The sequence below is a fragment of the Mytilus trossulus genome, chromosome 3, assembly GCF_036588685.1.
Source record: "Mytilus trossulus isolate FHL-02 chromosome 3, PNRI_Mtr1.1.1.hap1, whole genome shotgun sequence".
Taxonomy (NCBI): Eukaryota; Metazoa; Mollusca; class Bivalvia; order Mytilida; family Mytilidae; genus Mytilus; species Mytilus trossulus.
Window position 1 is genome coordinate 29,754,529 of NC_086375.1, and position 18,757 is coordinate 29,773,285.

At 32.3% G+C, this 18,757-nt stretch overlaps 1 protein-coding gene across 1 annotated transcript; it reads left to right on the forward strand.

The window, feature by feature from the left end:
* The first annotated feature begins 9,281 nt into the window (after positions 1–9,281).
* Positions 9,282–12,295, forward strand: LOC134709341 (uncharacterized). The gene is made up of 4 exons (XM_063569507.1): positions 9,282–9,373; positions 10,209–10,291; positions 11,042–11,135; positions 12,035–12,295. Exons 1-4 carry the CDS (start codon positions 9,322–9,324, stop codon positions 12,268–12,270), a joined length of 465 nt encoding a protein of 154 aa, XP_063425577.1. The 5' UTR covers positions 9,282–9,321; the 3' UTR covers positions 12,271–12,295.
* Positions 12,296–18,757: the final 6,462 nt, after the last annotated feature.

The window sequence follows — 18,757 nt, forward strand, 5'->3', positions numbered from 1 at the left end:
AGATAACATACAAGAATGTTTTAAAGAACGCGATAGCTACAGAAAGAATAGAAACGCAAGAAATTAGGATTAGAACATTTATCTCCATTACACGACAAAATATGAATAAACATTTAGATGAACTGGAAAGCAAATTATTAAATGAGTTGTCAAAGACATATTCATCTTGTAAGTCAAAATATCTAGATTTGATGAACAAACTTAATACACTTGAAAAGGTTATTAAACGCTACAGGGAAAAAACATCTGACCTTAAGCGCTTTGCTCCCGACCTACATGTTTTCCTTAGCACGCATCAGATGAACAAAGAGGTTCACGATGACGTAAAAGCCATACAAGAAGCCATAAGTTTCATTGATAATTATAGCATAGAAATTGAAATACACCAGGGGATAACTTCACTATTGGAAGATGTCGACTGCTTTGCTAAGATAAAAGTGGACAAATGTACCGTCAGCTTTCCATTTAAAGATGCAAAGATTGATCAAGCTCAATTAACAGCACAAATTAGAAGATCCGTTCATAATACAAGGCTGGAGTTGAGAAAGAAGATCACGATTCAGCAAAGGGGAAGTAGCATGTACATTTCAGGTAGTACTATTTTGTCAAATGGTAACTTATTGATTGCAGATTACGAGAGACATAATGTATTATTAGAGTATAACGATGACGGTAAATTTATCTGTGATATACCTGTCTCTTCAAGGCCTTATAATCTCTCATTGATAGAAAACGATCGCATCGTGGTTTTTTATGGTGTTCAAAGGTACATTGAGATTATAGATTTGCATAAGACAATCGTTATCAAAAGTATAAAATTAAAAAACAAATGTTTGGGAATATCATACGGTGATGGAAAGATTTGCGTTGTAGTAAGTGGTGAGGGAATAGTGGTGTTGGATATGGAAGGAACCATAGTAAGGACAATCAATTGTGACAACAAAGATGTTGCCATATCACAAACAGCAAAATGAGAATCTATTATACGGGACGCAATCGGAACACTGTTTACTGTTGCAGTTCAACTGGAGAAGAAATATGGAGTTTCAAGGATAAGTCACTTTTATTCCCTGGAGGAATTGCCGTTGATCCTGACGAGAATGCGTTTTTTTTTAGGTAAATACTCTGATAAGCTTCTGATGCTACAAGATGGTGGAAAAGCCAACAAAACACTACTAACTAAAGCAGATGGAATAATGCTTGTGTGCAATTGCCAAAACAGTATTTTTTTGTTCAGTGTTATTTAGCTGCAATCCGATTTGTTAAGGCTGACTTTACAAAGGGTATACAAACGTGCACGTGCTAAATATTTGATTGATGGTTAACGACTTTCTCTATGTCATGAACATGTACACAAACAGTTAACTATGCCACAAAACTACTGTTGGCACGGTTTTGACTTTGGTTAGGCATTGTTTGTGGCGGAGAAAATATACGTAAAAGAAGATGTGGAGAAAACGTTAATGAGGCAGCATCCAATGACTAAAATAATTAAAATAAATTCTGAGAGTAAAATACAATCTTTTCTACCTCAGGAATTAGAAAACCTTAGCTGTATTTAGAACTCTTTGTCTTCAAAGCTATTCAGCCTCGTAATATATTTTGGCCTTTTTAACTTTTTTAAATTCAAGTGTCACCGATGAGTCATTTGTAGACGAAACATGCATCTGGCGTTAATACACAATTTAAACCTGGTCTTTATGCTGAGTATATTTATAAATTTTGTTCTTTCTTGAATGATGTACAGTACCATATAATTGTTTACATTCCGTCCTTTTTTTTTAACACATATACAATTTTTCCCTTAGAAATTCATGTATACAATTGCCTTAGGCCGTGTTCACACCAAACGCCGTGTAGAGTAAACATGTTTACAATTAGTTTAGTGTAGTGTGCACTGGTTTCACATTACATTTGTTCACATCTATACACCTTGTTTAGCTACCTGTACATAAGATTTGTTCTCACTTGTAAACTATGTGTCAATTAAATGTTCATTACGTAGAACTGAATTCAAAATTTTGGGACAATTTTTATAGCGGTAAGGGAACAACCATTTGACTTCAAAAGGGGGGTGGGGTGGGAATGGAAATATTCCGATCCCCAATTTGATAAAAAAAAATGATCATACAGATGATAAAAGAAATATTCTGAATCAAAGAGTTTCCCCATACATTATAGTGTTAAATATTGAAAAAAAAATGTATTTGATCACCAGCATCGAAAAAAAAGGAATAAAAACGTACGCGCGAAAAAAAAATCTTACTCAGATAAAAAAAAATAACCCTCCCCCTTTTTAAGTTAAGTGGTTACTACTTTATGAAAGCCATTTTTATAATTTGCAGTAGTTTGAATAAACTAGAGATGTCTCGATTACGCACTAGAAAACGTTAGCTGCAGCAGCGTGCTTACAGCCGAAAAAAAGGATTGAGTTATTAGGGATCTCTAAATTTTTATCTTTTCTGTTTGTTTCAAATGGTATTTCTTCTCCAAGGAGTATTTGGTAAAAGAATAGGGTAACGTTTATTTTTTGATTTATTTTAAGTGTTATTTAACGGATCTGAGATACTAGACAAACATATCATTTACCCCACACTGTTTTTAGTCATGCATTTATGCGTGAATCGTTGTTTGAGTAAAGACCAGTGGCAAATATTTCTATGTACGTCAAGTCGATTCGGGAAGACCTTTTCAAATGAATTAGGCAGCAACTATTTACTTCATTTTTTAGGGAGGGAAAAGGGGGGAGAGGGGCGTGGGCTATTGATTTTTCCAGGACAAATTTTGGTGACAAGTCGAAATCAATTTTAGCATTATATATATATAGTGGCAGCTGAGGGTGAAACAAACCAATTTTTTTCAGGGCCAAAAAATGGAAACATTTTTTGTTTCCAAAATAAAATCCATAGCTCCCCCCCCCCCCCCCCCTTGCCTTTATGTTTTATACTCAACTATAATAGCCCTATCCCCATGCCTTTATGTTTTATACTCAACTATTATAGCTCCCCCCAACAAAAAATCGACAACAATTTCTGTAAAGAACTATACTAATAATTATCAAAAATATCAATTTTACTCAAAAATAGTTTCCTCCTTAAATATATACACGGTAAAACTAATGTCCTAAATGCGTTTTGTGTACACTTAACCCACACAAGGCCTACATTGACTATCGACTGTGTGTAGATAAAACATGATTTAAACTACATGTAAACATTGAGTTTTATCAATGGGAACGCAATTGTGTTTAGTTTACGTGTGAGTTACACTAACACAACACCGAATTTAGGTCAATGTGAACACGGCCTTAGTCGTACAGCCAACAGACTAAGGGTCCTTGTTTACAAAATTAACCATCTATGCAGGGGTAATAGGAGACTAAAATGTAGTCAACTTTTCACTTCGGATTTACAATAAGCCATCAAAATATGTCCATATAATGTTAAAACATCTAACAGTTCTATACATTAACTTCAACATAGTAAGTACTTACTCAGATACTCAAAAGATGAGCATTTACTACAACACACTTGAACTCTTTTTTGTATAAGTATGTATATATTGATAAAATCTATACTCTCATGATAAACCATAAAAAAATAGCTTTGTCTTAAGTTAATAAATATTTATTTTTTAAATTTTCCTTATCACCAACTTCAATCTTGTCTTTTCGATGTGGTCAATGCCTTTCAAGAAGGAGCGAAAGATATCAAAGGAACATTCAAACTCATAGATCGGAAATAAACATGACTAAAAAGGAAAAAGACAAACAGACAAATAATACTACAAAAGACACAACATAGAAAACTAATAATCTTAGGTACTCAGGGAGGGTAAGCAGATCCTGCTACATACGTCGGTTTTGTCGTGTTACTTAGGTAGCAGTCCAAAGTTATGTGTGAGTTTTCGCATTTTTGTCCCTGTGGATTTGTCAAATATGATAGCTAGTGTGCATTAAAATGATTTTTGTGTAGCCTTCATTGTATGATCATAGGAACATCAAGAATATGTTATGTACTAGTATGTAATATGCTTTGTTTTCTGTATGACAGTCAGTTTTTTCATATCAATTACCAGGCATTAGTCCGGCAATTATTGTAATGTGTTTTCCAACTTTTTGTCGCACGAATTTTGTGATTAAAATTGACGAAAAAATGAGTCGAAAGACACCCATTTTTTATTTGATCAATTGGTAGATTAATGTCAACAGTTTCAGAAAAGGTACCACTCGAACCAATTGAAATTCTATATTAAACCTTTTTGGGGAATGTGACATTTTCACACACCCCTTCTTTTGTGCAATATTTTATGGTAGAAAAATGCAGAATGTTACCATGGGTATACTTAAAAGGAAGTATATTTTACCATTTTAATTTTTGAAAATCAATTCTTTTGAAAATACTAATCACATACATATGCATAAGTTGGATAAATGTATTAGAAAGCAAGGAATGGAAGATGATTAAACATTTTGTGGTGCATTTTCTATCTATTAAGTGCTACATTATGTTATTACAAATCCAGGATATATTCTAATTCGGTATTCACATTTCGTGAATAGGGAAGGGAATTGTGGTTACGACATAGGAATCATATCCGATATCATCTTGAAAACGGTTATTCCATAACGGTACACCAACTCGTGACGGCGTCCGTAACATTTACGAAGGGGTGATTTCAAATTCACCATTTGGAACCCTTGGAATAATAGCTTCCTTGTGAGCATCAACCTTCTATCAAGGAAATCATGAAAGGAAATACAAGCCCGGAAATATCGTATCAATTGAGATATATATACTCCATATGCAAGCGCTACTGGAATGTTGCTACACAAAAATGGAAAGTTGACAATTGGGAAGCTGAAGTCATCTCTTTTGTCGTAAAGTTTTGTTTTCAACTGACTCCCTTTGAAAATTTCTAGATGTGATTCAAGATATGAGGCATACTTAACTGAATCTGTAGTATCCTTTATCTCTAGTTCAATGGGATATATTCTTTCAACAAAGTCACCAAATTTTGAATTACTGTACTAGTAAGTAGTAAGAGAACATCATCTTATAGTGGAAAGAAAAGTTAAAGGATATTGCTAACTTCTTATTTTTCTTCCTAAGAATTTCTTGTATGAAGTCAGCCTCATCATATAAAGAAACAAGTCGTCAAGAAGAGGGGCACAATTGGTTCCCATCGGAATACAATTAAGGAATTGAGTTATATTTTATTAAAGTTCTAATTTACCATAGAGTCTATTTAAAATATATGAAAATAGTGTTAAGAAAAAAATCAAATTTAAGTATTCCTGTGTTTTTACATAACAGCATGTCCTTTTCAACTATCGGATTATTTATTCCTATGTTTTATTTGATAAATATTTCTTGGAGCTTGTTTCTTATTAACCGTAATGAACTACAATTAAAAGATAAGTGTTGCAGCTAGGGTCTCTATGTTGATAAAAAATAACAAACGAATGGACTACAAATGTCATATACCTGACTTGGTACGGGCATTTTCAAATGTAGAAAATAGTGGATTTAACCTTGTTTTATATCCTTAAACCTCTCACTTGTATGACAGTCGCATGCATCAAATTCCATTATATTTACAACGATGCGTGAACAAACAGACATACTTGGTAGAATTAATTGTCAAAGTACAGCAGTCATCGCTTTGTCACGATCTCAATTAGAACAAAAACAAATAAATATTTAACAAAGAAGCACAAAAAGAATCTATCAAATTTAGCAACCTCATTCATTACTTACTTATATATGTATTTTATATGGTGGTATACAAGATTGAAAAATCAGTTTTGTTAGAACTAATTTCAGAAAAAAAGACTGAAATATTCGAGCGTCTTTTGAAAATTAACCTACATTGAAAATGAATGTTACATTCGAAATGACACGTGCGCCCGGTTTACATACAACATGTGTTTCAGTCAACCCTTTTACACCCAAATAAAATAGCAAAAAGAAACATTCATTTCTTAAATGATGAACGACATGAATGGTGAGATTCTAGGCTGGGAACAGGCACATGAAATCTGATGGGTTGTTAACAGTACCTTTCCCTTTTTAATTCAACTATCATAAAGGACCAAATTAACGTTTCTTATTTCTTGGCATCTGTTGTCCAGCCGCCGTCGTCGTCGTCTTCCGTCGATTCTTACAAAAATCTCCGTATCCAAAATATCCTGTGGTGTTTGTCGTTCATGAAATATAATTGTAGTTTGCATGTTGTGTCGCCTATTACATTATTTGTTTGTCAATTTCTCAGTGACTACTGTTCTTTTGTGTGTTTGTGCTGTATGTCTTTAACGTGGTGTTGTCATTATAGCTAAATGTGTTTAACATTGTCATAAAGCGGGAGGTTTGGATTACCATTAAACCACGTTCAGCCCACCATTTTTTTTTAATGTCCTATACTAAGTCTGGAATATGACAGTTCTACCAAATAGTTCGTTTCTATGTAAATTAAGGTTTTTGTTTGTTCACTTCAGTGTTCATGTTGTCCGTTTGTTTTCCTCTTAAAGGGACACTATCTACGAGATATATCAAAAAACTAATATATTATTTTTTTGGGCTCAATCAGTAATGAAATACAAATAGTGAAATAATAATTCCTTTTAAGTAGCCAATAATGTTCAATTTTGTCAGAATAAGCAAAAAAACATTGATTATGAGTTATTCACTTGCAAGTGAATACTTCGACCTCATTGAATCCGTATTCATGTGAACTTTAATTTAACCCCTTAGCTTGAGATGGATAACACGTAAATTGTATGTGTAAAGTTGTGGAAAGGAAGAGAATGTCAACATTGAAAGTGAAACAAAGGTAAATCATTTGATTGACTAATTCGATCCACAAATAAACATTCTATTACAGGTGAAAACGATGATAAACATTTTTTTTTATCTTTTATATGACATTAAATAGACCTAGAATAATTCAACAGCACGTGTTTGCTTAATCTATTTATACCTATATTTATGTTTACATCGCTTACATGGTCATCGGATGACTTTAGGGGTCAACTCTGACACCTTTACAACAAAAGCATCATATTTTCCATAGTTCACCGCTTGTACAAGTGTAGTTCTATAACTACATCCCGTTCTACTTTCAAATATTATTGTTGGATCCAGTTTGAGCAGTCTCCTACCGAATTGTTGGACAATCATAGCAGAAGATCCCAACCCCACCTATTAATATGTAAAGCGAGTGACTTAATGCCGTACCATCATATTAGCTATGATTGATGAAGTAACAGTTAAGCATGTAGTTATGTTTTTGGTAAATGGTTCACATAACGATGACGAGCCATTTTTATAATAATCATCAGTAAGTGTTTTGTTTTGATTTAAATATTTAAGTTACTTTAAGTTCATACGTTGTTTTACCTTTCATTATTCCAATAGCAATGTCAGTTCGAATCGTTTGCACTTTGTTGTGGTTAACTTATCATGTGGCAATAACATTGAAAACAAAATGCGTTCGAAACGATTTTCTGGCTTAAATTCATAAGGAACGCACAAAGCCGAAAGATAAGAATTTATAACCTAAACAATCGAGGAGCTATATGACCAGAAAGGATCTAAAAAAATAAAAAGCTTATTTACTCGAATATAAGTATGTTTTCCATTTCAATTCTCAATTTAATGTATCTAGTAGAAGTCATTTACCACATAACTCAGACGTATACATAGTCCAGTCAATCTAGCATAAATTTGACCCTAACCTGAAAGTAATTGCAACAGAAGATTTTTAAGTTTTAATCTTTAGTATTATACCCCAAATATACACAGAAAAAAGTCCCATAAAATATAACTTGAGGAAAACTAAAAAAATCACCATTTAAAATTCCTATGGAGATTTGCATTGAAAAGGGAAATAACTCTTGCAAAAAAGGCAGAAATATCAATACAAATTGATACAAAATTATAACTTTACCCCTTCTATTTATCAGAATGTATTGATTCTTGATATTTTAGAGGTCTTTAGAGTATAACAAACAACTCTAAAGGTGTGTTCATATATTTTAACAAGCTATAATCTAGATTTCGTAATTTATTAGATGACCATTTATTGAATTTTTCAACATGTCAAGGTAAAGAATCTCAAATTTACTAAAAATAATTAAGCATGTGTTCTTCTTTCTGTGGTTTAAAATTTCTTAAGATAAGTAAGTTACTGAAAAAATATAATATACAGATATAAACAATACCAAATTTTCATATTATTTTTTTAAAATGGTTATAAAGCTTCAAATTTGCAATTTCTTTAAAGAAAAATGTACGAAAAAAATAAAACTACCCATAACACCTCGGTTTTGTACATTTCATGAGCAGAAAATTACATAATTAAGTCAAATACAAACTTATTACCCCATCAAATTATCATACTATACATAAATTTCAAGAAAAACAACCAAAATCTGACCAAAAAAGACCAACTTTTGCAAGAGTTATCTCCCCTCCCAATGTTAATTTCCATAGGAAATTTAAAATGCTGATTTTGAGTTTTCCTCAAGTTAGATTTTTGGGGACTTTTTTCTGTGTATATAAAGGGCATAATACTATAGATTAGACCTAAAACATTTTCTGTTGCAAATAGTTTGAGGTTAAATCTTAGTTTGACTGGACTAACAGTGTTGAATAGAAATTCCATATCTGCACCAGAGAAACAATCAATTAAATATAAGTTAACACTACACGTTAAAAAAGACATCAATACCGAAATAAGCATGTTAAAAGGAGGGGATCACAAATAAGACTTTGGCTACACTTTTTGGACCTTTTGGATTGTAGCTCTTCATCTGTTATATAAGCTTTTGATTTCAAATATTTTGGCCACGAGCATCACTGAAGAGACATGTATTGTCGAAATGCGCATCTGGTGCAAGAAAATTGGTACCGTTAATTATTTTGGACCTTTAAACAGATGTCAACACGATAAATTAATGCTAATAATATGGTATGGTACATTAAAGGCCTGTTAAGTATTTTTAGGCAGACCGGCACCCCCTTTCGAAGGAAATAAAATGGTTGATTATATAGGGAATCACTGGAGCATGACTGGAGCGGCCCCCTTAGGTCAGTCAGCGCCCCCCCCCCCTTTATGAAAAATTCTGGATCCGCCACTGACTATTATTGCATCGATGCTATTAGTTTACAAACTAAATCGTACAGTAAGAAAATGATACCGATTTTTCAAAATCTGTTACTATCGTTAAAATGAAATTTAATCAGATATATAAATACAAAAACTACTGTTAATATTGACTATTATCTTGGAAATATCCACACATTCAGCACGACATTTACCATGTATTGTTTGTTTGTACTATTTGGACTAGTTTTAGTTTATTGTCATGCTGGTATGGTAATATTTTGTTGATGTTTATTTTTTCTATACACAATTTTTTGTATAAATCTTCCCCTATGATTGTTTTACAATCCAAAATATTTCATTTGATAAAGGATAATGGCGATAATTCCTTCTCAATAACAACTATTTTTTTATTTTTTAGAAAAATATAATATTTAACAAATGCCACACGGACCTTTTCAATGAAATATATGGGAAGAGATTGGTTCAATTTGACAGTTGTGAAAAATATAATAGAAATATTAGGAATTGCCAAGTATTTGACACGTGTTTTTATTTATATCTAATTTGTAAAATGCATTAGGCATATGTTGGGAAGTAATGGCGATTTTTTGGACAAAACTTTGTTTGCATAACATAGACATATACCAAGAGAGGATATAAAAATCATTAGACAGACCAATCCGAATACGATGAACTGGGATAAATCAAAACATATATCAATTCATATCAATTTTATAGAAGAGGGAAGGAAGATAACAGAGGGGCAGTCAAACTCATAGATTGAAAATAAACTGACAACGCAATGGTTAAAAATAAAAAGACAAATAGACAAATAATAGTACAGAAGACAAAACACAGAAAACTAAAGACTTAGCAACAAAAAATGGGGCTGATCTCTGGTGCTCCGGAAGGGTAAGCAGACCATACTCCATATGTGGCACCCGTAGTGTTGCTTATTTTATTACAAATTCATTTTAAAATCTTATTCAGTAGGTCACAATTGTGAAAGGAAAGGATATTGCAGTTACGACATCAGGAAAACAAGGTTGATAAGTCTCTCTGTTTCATCATTTTTTTTATTAACTTATCTTATTTTAAAGATGAATGCAGTTATCCGTACCGACGTGTTGGCAAAGGATGTTATCTTATACAAAAAGATTTTGTATCCGGTGATACTGCTTTTGTAAGTTATTAATAAAAGTCGGCATATTGTAAACACTCATCAAATTTAGTCAAAGGGTCACAAAAGTCACATCAAAAACTTGATGAATATAAGTTGCTTGTAAGCGATATTCAGCATATCAAAACTAGCTTTTAAGTGATTGTTGATCACAAGCGCTTATTTTACTTACGTGTCGATAGCGAGTATTTACCTTACAAAACGTCTGTATTTCATAAAAAGTCTTTCTTTAATACCGAGTCATATGAAAAATAATCCCCGTTTTAATGCTAATATTTTGTTATTAACTTGAACAAAAAAAAAAAAGGCAACGGAATTGTCTGGGAGGAAACAGATTATTGTGTTCTAGAGTATATATTACCCTCACCATTGTTTTTAAATTAAAATAATTTATATTATATTGTATGTAAATGTACTCTCTGCAAATGTTTGCACCTGTCCTAAGTCAGGAATCTGATGTACAGTAGTTGTCGTTTGTTTATGTAATATATACGTGTTTCTCGTTAATCGTTTTGTTTATATAGATTAGATCTTTGGTTTTCCCGTTTGAATGGTTTTACACTAGTAATTTTGGGGCCCTTTATAGCTTGTCGTTCGGTGTGAGCCAAGGCTCCCTGTTGGAGGCCGTACTTTAACCTATAATGGTTTACTTTTTAAATTGTTATTTGGATGGAGAGTTGTCTCATTGGCACTCACACCACATCTTCCTATATCTATCTTAAGCTTTTTGTGACTTTTTAATATATGTTTCAGGCAAAATGCCTACGACGAGGTGCATACTTGGCAAACTTTGAAACTTTGAATGAAGCTATGTTGATGAAATACGAACTCCTTAGAATGAAGACAGGTATTTTATCTTAAAAGACTATAAATCATTTTAGCACTTGTTTAAGATGATGAATGCATATCTTTCTAGACAAGCTGTGAAGTGTATATGAATATGTTAGTCAAAGGTTAACAACCTAAATTTGGTCCAATCTGATAGAGCACACAAATAAGAAAGAAGTACATAATTTACACAAAATATCGTTCCTACGCAATACTTTATAACGTTATAAAAAAAAATGTGTTTAAATGTTGTATTAAATGAAAACTCGAAATCTTGAGACTACTCTAGAACACTTGTTGAAAGTGTTTTGGAAGAAGATGAAAAATTAAACTAAGCTGTATGTTTTGTATTACCAAATTTCTGGAACCCATGTTTCTTAAATGCATATATAGGTATGTTCAATTGTTAAGCACAAGCAGGAATAAACTGTGTTGTTATGTACTCAATTTTGCTTTATTAATACTATATGCTGATGAGCAATAGGTTCTTGCAATTTCCGAATCTAAAATGGATGGTAACGGGACAAGAGCATGTTATTGTAATGGCTATTGTTAAAGTAAATGATAACACAAATGTTTCTAAACTTAAAAAAAAAAAAACTCGAATAAACTTGAAATTATTTTTGCTAGATATGTCGGTGGTATGTACAACGTTTAGTTTTTGTTTGTTTTATATGCTTGAATTTCTAATTACAAGAAAAGTTATTCGACAGTTCTTCATGAACTATAGTATAGAGTGAAAGCCAGAAATGGTATTCTCAACGTACACATACAGATACAGATACAGACATATAGTTGAGAAGCGAAATTGACACATTTTAAGAGAATTATGCATATATACTTCAGACATTAGCGATAAGTTCAAAACGAATATCACATATCATATAGTTGTAAATCGGTTTTATTTCCACTTAAAAGATGTGACCTATTATGTCGGCGGACGTGACATCAATAGATACAAGACCGGTGGTGATTGGAGATGGATCAAGAAGGACGGAGAAATGGTCAGGATGACGTACTTTGCATTTGATAATGGAAAACCAAATGGAACATTTAATGGTGCACAAGATTGTATGTTCTTCTTTGCTTCTAGAGGATATAGGTTCCATTCTGTCAGTTGCGACTACAAAGCAGGTTATATTTGCGAGAAATAAATTATGATTTATTAAATTTTACAAATGTTTATTTTCATTCAAATGTATGCATTAAAGTTCAGCACGGTTAAATTATCTTTAGCGGAAGGTAGAATTTTCCTAGTGATAGTCTTTGTTCTGTACTGAAGTTGAGCTGAGATCATTCTGGACAAAGGGATGGCAGTTCGCTGATTTATATCTGAATATAGCTGAATTCGGATAGTAATTTAGATAAGATGATGGAGAAGTATGTCTGTTGGTTAGGTGTTTTCATGGGATCTATTCCCTGTTCTGCGGAATTTTCGGCCAATCTGTTTCTTTTGAAAACTTTTCAGTATGCTTGTCTTATTTCAGATTAAAATCATTTCTGTAACTTATTTTTTTTACAAATAGTAATGTTAATTGGTTGGTCTTGTTAAAAACAAGAGACAGATATTTCATGTCTTTTCTTAGAAACATCATAAAATCATATAATCAATGCAATAACTTCTCAAAGGTTGATCAACCCGAAAAAAAAAGTAAAATAGTAAACATAATTTGAGTAAAATGGAAAGATTTTTCGTTCATAAAAGTCCGTTGAGGGGGCCATTATTGTTTAGAAATGGCTTATTTTTAGTTAAAGATGATTGCATTTTCGCAGACAAGATAACCCATTGAACGTCTACGTTCCATCCGGATCTGTCTGCGGATTTCAACATCCCGCACAGCTAAACGGACGAGACATCATTATTGGTCCTACTTCTCAACCATTTTGTCTATATAAGATCAAAATGATACACGTGTTCGCAACTAAGGTTGTCTGTATTGCATTGATATGGCTTCTGAATGATTAAGTTTAACATAAATAAAAAAGGATTTTTAATTAGAATATTAAATTTAAAATCAAAAAAGTGATACAGTTTGTCGGTCCTAAATCATGTTACTGTGAATCAGTGGTGGTCGTCTACTTTATATTTTAGTTGTGTATCGTTTATTATTTTGTACGTTCGTCAGGTTGTTGGTTGCTAGTTTGAATTGATTTATATTTTGTCATGTTGAGAACTTGCTATTCGATTTGGGTAACGTTTAAAAAAAAACACTTGACAGTGGTCTATAATATTGCTATATTGTCACAATATTTTCGAAATGGACCAAATAGTCTTTTATACTCAACTTGCTTTTTGGCCAATGTCGAATCAAGTCCGAAAACGTGTAGAACTATTTTTTTACTAATTTAGTTAATTATCGTTGTTTTCGATGCTGATGTGTGCCCAATTAATGTCATAATTTTCTTTTATTTGGGTCGTACTTCTGACTATATTGCTTGTTTGGTAGTAAGCCAAGTGTGTGTTATCATCATTTTGTTTGTTTCCACTCTTTTCTTAAATTTAGTGCGATTGAAGTCCTTCGCTGGATTTACTTTCACTAGGAATGCTCAAACTCAAGTTTGAATGCCATTGATGTATGAAATTAGACAACGTTCGTGTTCAAATATAACAAAAAACGACACACGAAAAATCTAGGTTAAACACATGAACGAATATATATAAAATTCTTTCAACCAATTGCTTCTACGCTTTTGCGTAGTTGGAATAACTGATTGTATGGAAGAAATAAAACGGGTGTAAGCTTAGAAGGATGATCGTCTCATCCTACAGAAGCATGTGATATCAACCCCATTTGTAGGGTTCATACATATAGAAAAAAGATGTGGTATGATTGCCAATGATACAACCGTCAACAAGAGATGTGTGTTCCATGGTATGTTTTGTAATAGAGTTTTTTTGTCATTTGGTATTTTTTCGTTTCAAAGTGGATTTATAAATTATTTAGATCTGTAATTATGCTGGTTTAGTCGCCTTGCTACTTTACTGTTTTACATATCAGTTAGATGTAGCATAATTTCCAATGAGACAACTAGATCTGTTTGTAGTTAGTTCGTAGATGTTGTGCTTTCATTGCCTGTCCCTTCAACTCAGTAGTTGCCGTTTGTTACTATTCATCAAATATACTCCACTTTACGTTAAATGCTTTGTAAATAAATCAAGCTGTTATTGTTATTGATTTACAATGGTCATTTTGGATATATCCCTTATATGGAGCAGGATATGATTAACCTTCTCGAGCACCGGAGATCAGCAACAGTTTTTGGTGGGGTTTGTGCTGATAAGGCTGTATTTTGTATGTATATTTTGTGTACTATTGTTTTTTTTAACCATTGCGATACCTTTCGCCCCTCTTTTTGGAGCCTTTTAAACTTTGCTATGCAGTATGGATTTTTCATCGTTGAAGACCTGAAGGCAGGGTTCGAAATTAGGCTGAAGGTGACAGAGGTGCCTAATATAACGTCATTTGGTCTACGGTCGAAAGTTCTATCCTTGAAATCTTCTTACTTTAGCATTTGAACTGAATTTGGCTGATTTTCCTTCAAAAATCATTATGAATGGAAACTAATAAAGATTTAGAAATTTCACTTATTTCTACAATAAAGGCAACAGTAGTATACCGCTGTTCAAAACTCGTAAATCTATGGACAAAAAACAAAATCGGGGTAACAAACTAAAACTGTGGGAAACGCATTAAATATAAGAGGAGAACAACGACACAACATTAAAATGTAACACACGCAGAAACGGACTAAGCATTAGACAAAATACGATGAGAATAACAAATATAACATCAAAACCAAAAACATGAATTTGGGATAGAAAAGTACCGTGACACGTCTTATAGTAATGTGAATTCACTCAAATATAAGAGAAAATAAACGACACAACAGAAACACAACGTTAAAATGTAACACACACTGAAACGCACTATAATATAACAATGGCCATATTCCTAACTTGGTACAGGACATTTTTAAAGAAAAAAAAGGTGGGTTGAACCTGGTTTTGTAACCGCTGCAGAGATTTATGCGATGATTAAAACTAATAACGCAAGTTTTTACAGAGAGTACTAATTTTTGACAATTGTATACCTTTTTCATACAAAAACGAAGGAACGTTTAAAAAGCTTACAGCTCCTTATTTCTTTCCATCGTTGTATACATGAACCTCGACAAGTTCACATGGACACTGGATGTTTACAACTGTTTGACCTATGCTTGGGTTTTGGACGATTCCTTTATCTACCAAATATCTTCCTTATGACATAATAGCATCCCCACACATAGGACCATATCCTTTATTATGCATTAAAATAGCACCAATGTCAGCCTCGCGATGATCTGGTTGAACCAAAATTTCACCAATCAAATAAAAATGTCCTCGTGGTTTCCACATCAAGAGCTTACGCAGATGATCCTGTTCTTGTATCAGATAGTCCATCTTTTTTCGAAGTGTCTCCTGGTATATATGAAAACCACTTTTCTACTATTCTGATTAGCTGTCCACATGTATGCATTTCAATTGTTACACAAGAAACCACGTCTCTGGTCTTCAAGCAAATAAACCAAGACTATATGTAGAGGATATTCAGAAGTTTAGTCAGAAGATTATGTAATAAAAAAGTTTGTTGCTGAATACACATATACAGGCTTACAATAAAATCTATTCGTTCATTGTGTGTTAATTTACATTTTTTGGTTGAGTAAAGCCTTCCAATTGATATTTTAACGTATGTTCTTCTATGTTGTGATGTTATGCTATTGTTTCAGAAAAAGGGAGAAGGTTTGGTACCATTAAAACATTTCATCCCGCTGCAAATGTTTGCATCTGTCCTAAGTCAGGAATCTGATTTACAGTAGTTGTCGTTTGTTTATGTAATTTATACGTGTTTCTCGTTTCTCGTTTTTTATATAGATTAGACCTTTGGTTTTCCCGTTTGAATGGTTTTACACTAGTAATTTTGGGGCCCTTTATAGCTTGTTGTTTGGTGTGAGCCAAGGCTACGTGTTGAAGGCCGTACATTGGCCTATAATGGTTTACTTTTATAAACTGTTATCTGGATGGAGAGTTGTCTCATTGGCACTCACACCACATCTTCCTATATATATTTACATTTATATTCAATACTTGAAACATGTTGTTTTTACCTATAGAATATATGTGACTACATGTTTTTACGATTCGGTTGTATAAGAATAATAGAAAGACACTGTTTTCATAGCTATTATGAAAGTATGAAGAAGTCAAGCTCGTTAATCAGTAAAATAGTTCAATTCGCTATCTTTCATATTTCAGGCTTTTTCGTGAGTTTTTTAAAACAACTATTTATCAAAATATAATTTACAGGAAGTATATGGGTCCTACGCTTGTACCAATCCAATACCATCCATAACTTATTAACAGCGAAATCTTTGTCAAAACCCAGTATTGTGTATATTCAAACTCATATACAATGTTATGTCTGTAAGTTTTTACTGATTATATGTGCGGAATATTTTTTTTATTGGATACATAAGTCTAGAATTAATACATCAGTATTTACCCAAACAAAAATACTCAATGTTCTAAACATAATGGAGACAGATATACTATAACCCCAAAACAAGTGACACAATGACTCGATTATCAAATGCACACACCACCACACACACGTTACTTTTATAAGTATTTTCTATTGCGTTTCTTTTGTTATTTGCAATATATTATATTATACAATTATAAGTAAATAGGATAAGTATTCAGTTTAACAAATTTATCAAATAAAGATATTGGGTATAATATGTCTATCAGACAGAAACCGAGTATACTAAAATAATAATAAAAAGTATCTAGAGGTCAACATTTAGAAGTTTAATATAAGCCTTTCATGCTCTAACAATAAAAAATGAAAAAATATATCACACGTTTGTAAGGACTTCTTTTTAAAAAAAACCCACACCAAAAACACACAAACTCAAAACCCACGCAAAACAAAAACATATATTAAACACACGATGAAGGCTCATTTTCTACGTATAGTGTTTTCTAGACTGTGTTTGAATATCTCTCGTTTTTATGTTTTACCTTGGTGTTTCGGTACTTGTTCGATATGATTTAAATTGTTATTATTGCGTCTGTTGTCTCATTTTATTAAAGATAAGACAAAAAGAAAATTACCAAAAATATGGAACAGGCAATTTCCCTAATGAAATGGCAAAATCAAAAGGTCAAACACAATAAACGAATGGAAAATAAAAATTAAATTAACAAAAACACCGAACTCCGAGGAAAATTCGAAACAAAAGATTCCTAAGCAAATGGCAAAATCTAAAGCTTAAACAACTTTCATATTCATGACTTGGTATAGGCATATCGTTATGTAGAAAATGGTGGATTAACCCTGGTTTTATAGCTAGCTAAACCTTTCACTTGTATGACTGTCGCAAAATATTCCATTATATTGACAACATTTGATGAGCAAAAGAAACTAGGTTACTGACTTAGGACAACATATGAAAATGTTGATCAGTTGCAAATTAATAAGACAATGTGCCAGCAGAGACAACTTTACAGAGAAGTTACTATCTATAAGTTACCATGCAACTATAAATAATGTACAAAACTCAATATCGCATAGCAATCTATTTAAGACCCCCCACTCAAATAATTAAAATGTGAAACAAGCAAATTTACATATGACAGGTTTTAAAATAACAAAATCAAAATTTGTACTCCTCCAATCATTCACCTCGGTCAGTCGAATTACAGAAGGTAATACATCAAATGTATTTGATCAAAAGTGAGAGGGTTAGCGCTATAGAACCAGGTTTAATCCACCATTTTCTACATTTGAAAATGCCTGTACCAAGTCAGAAATATGACAGTTCTTGTCCATTCGTTTTTGATGCGTTTTGTTTTTTGATTTTGCCATGTGATTATGGACTTTCCAAATTGATTTTCCTCTGAGTTCAGTATTTTTGTGATTTTACTTTATACATATATTTTTGATTTCTTTAAAAGCTAATTCGTATTCTTCAGTAGATATTTGATCATTTCTGTTGAATTCATTGACCAGCTGATATTATCATTTATAAATATTACAATATACAAACCGAATGGAAACAACTGGAAAAAAATCTCTCGATATCCTAAAAGGACAAGCAGAAGTAGAACGTTCAGAAAGTTTTAATTGGTTTAGGGTTTAATGGTACTAATGTTGCGTTATTGTCATAACATTCAGATCTATGGCATATTGAAGATATTACTTTTAATAGAACTGAACTATAAGGACATGTCCTTATAATATGAACAATGATTCGTATCAAATATAAAAAATACTCTCGTATAATTGTGTATTTGGTACCAAATAATAGTTTTTTCAGTATTTTCTGTTAATCTGTTGACATCTTCGCAGTACTTCTCAAGTGTCATATCATTGGAAAATAATTTGTTTGCACATTTACTTTTTTCATATGTGTCTCTAGTTCATAAAACTTCATAATTCTTAATCAATTTTGATATTTTACTTCTTTTTTTCATGTAAAAATATTATTTCTGCACATAATGCTAATTTCTATTTTAAATAAACGCGCTTGAAAAACTATGCTTCTTCTACCATGTGATTTTGTTTGAGTGTTGTTACTACCATGTGACATCGATTG